We start from the raw sequence: 9052 nt of genomic DNA, 5'->3' as shown, positions 1-9052 counted from the left end.
TCATGAAATAAAAATTTATGAAACTAATGATACTTTTTTTTTTGGGGGGTTTCTATCTCCCTCTTGTTATCTCTTTCTGAACCCCCACTCCCCCTGCATCTCTTGTCCAACACCTCCCTCCTGTTGCCATACCCTGCCACGCCCCTAGCTTCCGTCTCTAATATCTCTTGCCCCTCCCCTTATCTCCTGTCACCAATATCTCTTTCCCCCCCCCCCCCCCCGCTAATATCTCTTGCCATGCCCTGCCCCTCTTGCCAATACCTCTTGCCCCTCCCCATCTAAATTTTGTTAAACTCTAATTGTTCTATTTGTCTTGCCCTAAAAATAAAATTCTCTGCTCCACTCCATCTGTAAATACTTACACACACAACAGCACCATTGAATTAAAAACTTCACCAATCACACAGAAAATTTTAATGAACTTTCCATGAAAGTTTTTAATATATATATAGCATCTCAAAAGAATCAAATCAACACATTGGTATTGGGAATCGGAGGACGGGGGGTCAGAAACAGGACTTCCTCTTGATCAGTTGCCGTACAAGATATTCCTGAACACTAAAGGGCGCCCCCATTCATATACAAACATGACATGCACTTTGACATGCTTACCATCACCCTGAAATTCTCATAACTACCTAGGAAGCATTTCATGAAACAAAAAGTGAATGATATTTTCTGACTATTTGTTGAAAGATGCTGAAATCCTTGGCTAAGGGCTAAATTATCAGTGAAAATCAATGATTGTTTCATGAAAGACTCCCCTGGATGACACCATGACCCTACTCTTTTACACTTCAAAGGCTTCCTTGTACCATACCTCTATCTTTACCCTCGTCATATAAATTTTAAATCATTATATATGTACTTGTAATATGGAGGGTCCTGAGGGCCGTTTCATAAAGCTGTTCATAAGTTAAGAGCGACTTTAAGAACGACTGGTGATCCTTTCTTGTGGTAAATGATATGTTAATTGGTGATTACTTCGCGCGTAAGAAACACCCACCAGGTAGGTGTTTCATAAAGCTATTACGAACGACTGGTGATACTTTTTAGGGGCTAATTCAACATCAATAAAAAATTTTGGAGTATAAATCATTTACCACAAAAAGGATAACCAGTCATTCAAAAGTTACAGACAGCTTTAAGTACACCCACCGGCTCCTTCTAATTATCTTCCATTTACACATCAATAGGCAATATATCCTCCTTTCAACCACTAATGACAGTATTGAACAGCACATCTGTTGGACACCATTAAACGGATAGTGGTGATAGTCTTTGCAAACATACCTGGAGACATTCACTAGCTTTAATTAATTTTAACATCTACACCAATCAAATAATCAGAAAACTGATTTATTTGAAATTGATTTTAGCTTTCGGTAAACCACCCTTTCTATACAAAGGATCTTTTAAGGGCTATTTTTTAAAACAAGTTCATTGACAACCCAGAGAAAGGCAAGTGAACATGTCTCAATGGTACGGCCTCAAACAGTACATGTTTAATCACTACTAATCAGGCATTGAAAGAGCTTGCGATCAATTTCTAGGCTATTTAAGGTTTCAAAATCATTGATATGCTTTGCAATTAATTACAAATTTGCTCTTGATTTCTGATTTTGCCTCATGTGACAAAGGCTATAAATTGACACGTTTTAGCTAAAATTTATTGATCAATTATATAAAATTGCTACAAAATTTGCAATCGACTGCAAACATTTTCTTGTAGCACCTGTAAATGTATGAGAAAAGGGTTCACTTAAATTCTGTATACACAAAAGTGACCTTTTTTTCTCTTACAGGTATATAAGGAGCTTTGCTTTGACCCAATTGGACTCATTCTGGTCCAATTACAATTCTTTGTTGAAAAGCTATTGCCATTGTGTATAGTGACCGGGTGGTAAAATGGGGTTGCATGAAAGCATAGGTCTACACCAAGAAAGTTCCCCTTTTTCACATCCAAAAGAAAACTGTATAAATGTGTATTATTGACATTACCTCAACGTAAAATTTGAGATAGATTCAACGTATAAGTGCCAACCTGTTGCATGAAATATACCAAATTTGCTATTTACAATTCTAATAGTTGGCTGAATGCAAATTTAGCTTGTAATTCAGGCATCTGTTATTAATAATTTGATATACTGTAGGTTTAATGAAAAAAGGGTACTGGCTCTGATAGCAGAGTATTTGAAATCACAATTCATCTGCCTGCAAGAAGGATGTAGCTAACAGAAGGCCTTAATGCAGGCATCTGATGGATCCTCATTAACTTGAGCTTGGGAAGGTATAGTGTTTGGGTGTATCTGGCATGGCGCTTGGATCTCCGCCCTTCTCGATGTAAAGATTGTTGTATGGATATTGCTTAGGGGCCTACAAAGACAAAGAGAAAGAAACAAATGCATAAATAAATAAATAAATCACACACAGATAGGACAATGTACAAAACTACAACCATTTGAAGTTAATAATGCAGAAAAAAAGAAGAGTAGTAAAATAAGGTTCCCCATGGGCAAAGGCTTACAAAGTAAACTTCAATATTGTTGGCCAGAGGCATGTAGCCCTCGCTATAATAAAGGAGAAAATATTGCACCATCCATCCTCCATAGTTCACAGGTGGCATATGATCCTATCTTATTCAATTAGAATACTTTGGGAGCAAAAGTTAAAGGGAAATCTCACAATGCAAAGGACAGCTAACATAATACTGCTAGCTTTGTTGAATTAGACCGATGAGGCGACACAAAAACATGCGTTTCGACCAGACTGAACAAGTTTTTCATTTTCTTAAACATCTCAATAAAGTTAAGATTATGAAGCATTATCTACTTTATTGCAAGCTTTAGGGTGGAATCTCAAAAAAAAAAAAAAAAAAAATTGAATTGAAGTACAGAAAGGTATTCCAAAAAGGGAGAATTCAGAGTTAGCAATGCAAGTTTAATAAAAGCCCCCCCCCCCCCAAACACACACACACACATTCTCTCCCCTCTCAAAAAGGGGGGAGGAGAAATAAATTCTTTATCACATTCTAGCAGATGAAATGAAAATCAGAACAGCTTTGGTCACATCTGAAAGATAGAAGGAAGTGGTTTGCTGATTTAGAGAAAATATTACATACGTCCTCCTATCACCGTACTGCTGTAATACATTGTAATTTAATTTCTAGCAGAATATCCATAATAGATCAATATTTTTGGTATTTTAGAACCTTTTCTTTCTTCATCATTTCTACATGTGTGTCATGTGATGAAGAAAGGCACAGGTGGAAGGGAAATAAAACAAATATTTTTTGGAACAGTAAACTATAGAGGAAATATTTGTGCTTGATCCCTTTAGGGCTGCAATAAATTGCAATTCACTTACCACAGGTAGAAAATATTTGTATTTTTGTCCAAGAATACCAAAGGTTGCCAATGTTGTGAGGATCCCACCAAGTATCATGACTTGCTTGAACCTGTTGATGATGAAATAGAGAATTATGAGAAATATGCAAGGAGAATGTCACACATGAAAGGTTTGCCACTTAGTTGTTCTTTGATGAAATAATAACAATAATGTTAATATAGAACTCCTATATTACCCCGGCTAAGCTAGTCCACCGATTCCTGTGCTCACAGCTTTCTGAGGAATTACCTCCAGCTGCTTCTCTATCACCAACACTGGGTTGAGGGCAACACGTTGTGGATCAATTTCTTGCTGAAGGATATTACGCCATGACAGGAATTCGAACCCATCATCATTTCAAGAGACTGATCCCGTCAAAAAGAAAAAGCTCCATAGAAGGCGACAACCCATCGTCAAAACTTACAAATAAGTAATTTCAAAACAATTTAAGTCTAGTATTTCATCTTTGTTGAGTTTACTATCCTGATGAACTCAATTTGTGGTGTAGGGAGGTTAATTGATGGGAACATTGTAATATCCTTTCATCAAAACCATACATGTATATCTGCCCAAGTCAAATTTTTTGGTACTACAGGTATTTCAAAGTAGGTTTCGCATAATCAGGGTCCCGTAACTCAAAGGTTAGCGATTGATCGTACGCTTGATTTTCAAGATTGATTGTACGTTGTAGTCAATGGAATCAATCGTAGAAAAATGTTCTACGATCATTGCTAAAGTTTGTGTTACGGGCCCCTGGTCTGATAAATTGCCTTGAATTAGCCAATTATTCAACTTCTAAAAGTCAACTTATGAATACTAGAAAATTATGTTAGCCCACATGTCTTCTTGATTCACAATATACATCTACATACAACAGCTGTGATATCAAATAACAATAATGATAATAATGTCTATGAACATGATCAATGCAAATTATTACATGAGTTGCCCAGGTTATATGGTATTGGTAAGGTTAACTTAATCAAGATCTTTTGTTTCCATGAAACTGAAATTTATTTTGTTCATACTTGACCATCTACAATGAACTCTCATGATACTTACATGGGGACCTTTCTGTTTTCCTTGTATGCATTTGGACGCTGCCTAACGTAGAGATCTTGTTCTATGTGCAACTGTAGGAAGACAAAACAAACAGTTAATAAAATCATAAATATGAGACACTTTCCGTCCACAGAATAATCAACAATTTCAAGAGATGCGTATTGAGTAAATTGAGTTAGGCTATATTTGTTCAAAGTATTTAAAAAATCTGCATCTGATAGTATGAAATGTACACCATATTTCTTCCTAGGGAAGTATAAAATCAATAGTACCTGATCTTTCTGGACAAAATGGAAGTCAATATTTATACATAAAGGCAACGGACAATGAAGGTACACCACACACCATGCAAGAGCTATCTTTCCTCAGCTTCACTTCGGAAAGATAGCTCAATCCAGCTTGCTTCAAGATTGACAGTTTGCCCATCACCTTCACCAATGGTGCAATATTATATAAATATATCCTCCTCACCACTTCACCCCAGTTTCTCCTGTCCTCGGGAAAGTCCCAGTCCCCATGCGGGTCTCTATCATCAGCATGCTGATTCTTCATCTTTGGATAGTCACCCCATCCCCAACCGTCATCGGCATAGGGCTCATAGTCCTCTATCCTCATGCCGTACTTCTTGGCCGCTGCAGCCCTCTCTTCGGGGGTCTGTGGGTAGGGACCGGGTAAGCTGACATCACCTGTCAATCACAATCACATCAAAGAAAAAAATGGCATCGATAAAGCTGCTGAAATAAACCGCCAGCGTATATCATGGATTAATTTTTTCAAATCTTCAGTTGTAAATCCAAATCATGTGGTATAGACCTAGAATTGTAATACAGAGTCAAAAAAATCATTACAATTCTACTACTTTTTTTATCTTTAAATCTAGGTTGGATTTTAAGTTTATGCTATTTTTTTCATTATGGCCATGCATCTTGAACTCACCCTACAAAAAGGTGGTGTTGTTACGCTTTTTCAATTTTCATTTGGTTTAACATACAATATCTCAGCTGAACAAAGAGATGTTGTTAAGAAATTGGTATCATTTCAAAGACTCAAAGCTGAATATAAAGTGTACTCTATCATGTCTGTAAAAATGAGCGCAATTGCATCTTAATTTGCGACACCCCAATTGGTAAAATGGAGAGGGTGGGTAGCAGAACACTATTTTCCGATTTCAAATGTAAATAATTTTGCTATACAAGGGGCTAGAGACTTAATTTTGGTCTCATTTTAAAACTTGATGTGACTTGTATAATAATCAAACACTCTCCACAATTTATTTCAATTAATTAACTGTAATTAAAAATAATTAATAAAAGCAATCATTTTAAGCAATGACAAATAAAAAAAAAAAAATCTACATGCCTTGAAGTTGAATGAGCCCAGCAGTATGAGCTTTTGTTAGTTTGTCAAGAAACGGTCCACCAAAGTCTATAGTATGAAGACTGGACACTAAACCGACTTTCATGACTTTGCGTAACAACAGCTGAGCTGGCAGCTGTCTGGGCGCTAACAAAGATTCACACAGGCAAGCTTCCTGCAAATTTCCCCCAAGAAATTGTTCACAAATGTCAAGTCCCTAAATCACATTTCAAGCTCAATATAGGCCTACCCACCGCTTTTCCGAATATTGCGATTGGGAACATGTGTATTTCCGGTTCGATCTCGACGACATCATTCATATCATCAGTCATATTGCTCTGCTTGGCTTTGCCATGGCATGTTGACATGGTTGATATGGACAGAAGTTAGCGACCTGACCAAAACATTCTCTTGCGGCATGCCGGCAGTTCGTTCGCCACATGTTCCAATGATTTCGTTGCTAACTTCACCCCATAAGCCACATCATGCATATCAAAATTACGGCAAAGGCGGAGCCAAGCGAAACGATTAATCGAACGAGGGCTTTGATCTCGAAGCCGAAATACACTCTGTTTCTGATCGCAATAGTTGGAAAAGTGGTGGGCATATTTCATGTTTATTGACCTCGAAATGTGACTGAGTCTGAGAAACTTGGCTTGCCGTTTTGACAACTAACTTATTATTTGTGAATAGACAAGAATAACCGTCGTTTCTGGGGATTTATTCATTTATTATTTTTTTATTAAACAATTTCTGACATTTTACTAGGTCGAATACTATAGACTAAGTATCATCCCCATTCACCATTCATGTATTGGTGAGTGGAGCCAACACAGTTCAGCGGAACAACCAAAATACAGAGACTGATCGAAGCTTTTGGTCAAATTTGTGAACAATTTCTGGTTGGGAAATTTGCTCGAACACGAAAACGAAGTCGGCCGGTGCGAAACTGTGTTTCTGTTTGTTCCGACATTTCGGAGGTGTTTTTTTTTCCATTTTGACGAACTTTTCTTCTCCTCTGTATTAGTGAGTGGTAAAAAAACATTCATGGCATAACTTAGTAACAGAGACCGAAGTTTAGTTTTGGTCTGTGGCTGGCTGGCATAGCCATACTATAGACCAAAAGCTTCAGTCTCTGTATTTTGGTTGTTCCGCTGAACTGCGTTGGCTCATGGGGATTACAGTAAAATGTCAGAAATTGTTGAATAAATCCCCAGAAACGACGGTTATTCCTGTCTAGCATAGCCATAGCCGGGGATAGCCAGTCGATCGCCAGGCCAGCAGCACCACAGCCATACTAGGCTAGCCTAGCCCATAGCGCCACGCCACCCCGACAGGCCGGCTTCAGCCGCGCTGGCCGAGACAGCTGCTGAGCTCGACAGCAGCGCTCGACCCAAGGCAAGCGCCATCGCGACAAGTCACAATTGGCATGGCTTGAATTCGAATTCGCTATTTTGTAAGATATCATTCAACTTCAGAAATTGAAAACAAGTTTATGAAAAATAATTACCGGAAGCATATCTCCCAGGAGACACAGTAAGAACCGATGACAGCCGGTCAAACCGGAGACATCGGGCGCATCGAGCTAGCGCCATTTTGAAAATTTAATCGATCTGCCATCGATATCCGTCATCGATAGCCGACGCGGCGCGGCGCGGCGAGGCCGAGGTTCCGATCGATCCGAGGTTCCGTGGCTTGGCCGAGTGGTCTGAGGTGCCCGACTGCAACATGAAAGACTGGGGTTCGAATCCCGGCACGGTTCTTAAACAAGGCAGTTGCTCTTTTTTCTTGCATCAACTAATGAAAATGCTTTAGGCCTATGTGTGCACGTGTTAAAACAAAGTAGTGGCCGTGCATGATGCATATGAATGTGGGGGAGGGGCGGGGGTAGTTACTGTACCCCCCCCCCCCCCCAAAAAAAAAAAAAAAAAAAAAAAAAAAAATCTTTAAGAAAATTTGCCATTTTTACAAAATCTGTGCATGTAAATTATGTTGTCCCCGAATATTTTTTTGTTTAATTGTTAATTGACCCAGCTGAAGGCAACCGCGTAGCCAGGATTTCATTTTGGAGGGGGCGGTAAATGCACGCGAAGCGCGCTCCCTAGGGGGTGGGTGCAGGGAGGGGGAGTTTCCCCCTCCCGCGCGAAGCGCGAAGCTTTTGGTGTTTCATAAATTAAAATGAAAAGGAGTCGTCTCTCTTGTCTCTAGTATCTATATCAGCTCCAATTCAGTTGACTATATTGTGATTTTGAACCTGGTTTTCATGAACCTTGTTTTCAAAAAAGATTGTGAACGCACAAATAAGGAATACAATGGAGGAAATTAAAATGATAATAACCCCGCGCGAAGTGCGGAAGCTAAAGCGTTTTATCAATTTTTTTGCCATGAAAAGGGTCCCGAGAAAAGGATATTCTCAAACATATCTTGAATACTTCCCTTGGAAAGATCAGATTTGATTACAAACAATTTAGCGACAGTGCATATCTTTAACTCGCAAAACAGAGGAGAAGAAGTGTATATGCCAGGAGGAAGATATTCATCCCCGCGCAGAGCAACGAAACTCTGAAATTTCAAAGGGCGGATGTTTCATCAAAATAATGCAGATATCTCCAATACCCCATCGGCTCTAATTCAATTAATTTTCTAAGATTATTGAACTTCATTAAAAGGAAAATAGTGCGCAAAAAGTTGAAACTTCTGTGATTTATTGAAATTATATAAAAAGGATGCCTAATTTCTTTGACTTATCCTGAAGCGCTTCATTTTGAATTATAAAGAAACTTAAGAGTCTTTCAAAATTTCAAACTGAGGGCGAAAAACAGGACAGGAGATGAATGTACAGGGAAATGACATGAAGTTGAATAGAATTTGATAAAAAATATTGTACTTTTTTATTTAATACCCTTATACGATACGAATTTTATACCTTCCTCTTTTTGGATTAGGAACCTGTTTGCCCCAAAAATTATGGTTGTTTAGTAATGAGCTGAAAAGCGGGAGAAGTTGACTTTATGGAGGTGACGGCAGAAATTGATATAAAGATTTTACCCGCCCGGAGCCGACCCGACCAGAAGTTGCGCGATCAATTAAAAAAAAAGATAACTTCATATACTTCGGCCTAACCTTACTCTGACTCCATGCCCTAATGTATACATTTGAACTTTAACTGGCAATAAACACATATAGCTGAGGTAGAAAAACATGGTTAGAGAAAGGGTGGGGGAAACAATGGAGATCTTCAATATTT

General features: G+C 38.5%; 1 protein-coding gene across 1 annotated transcript; it reads right to left on the bottom strand.

Annotated features, from left to right (window-relative positions):
• Nucleotides 1-411: 411 nt before the first annotated feature.
• On the bottom strand, nucleotides 412-7624 carry LOC129283400 (NADH dehydrogenase [ubiquinone] 1 beta subcomplex subunit 8, mitochondrial-like). Its single transcript, XM_054919234.2, has 5 exons — nucleotides 7316-7624; nucleotides 4921-5135; nucleotides 4450-4520; nucleotides 3367-3457; nucleotides 412-2376 (listed from the first exon to the last, which is right to left on the bottom strand). Exons 1-5 carry the CDS (start codon nucleotides 7398-7400, stop codon nucleotides 2272-2274), a joined length of 567 nt encoding a protein of 188 aa, XP_054775209.2. The 5' UTR covers nucleotides 7401-7624; the 3' UTR covers nucleotides 412-2271.
• Nucleotides 7625-9052: the final 1428 nt, after the last annotated feature.

The sequence above is a fragment of the Lytechinus pictus genome, chromosome 19 (genome assembly GCF_037042905.1).
Source record: "Lytechinus pictus isolate F3 Inbred chromosome 19, Lp3.0, whole genome shotgun sequence".
In the NCBI taxonomy this organism is placed as follows: domain Eukaryota; kingdom Metazoa; phylum Echinodermata; class Echinoidea; order Temnopleuroida; family Toxopneustidae; genus Lytechinus; species Lytechinus pictus.
This window is presented reverse-complemented; position numbering and strand designations above follow the sequence as displayed.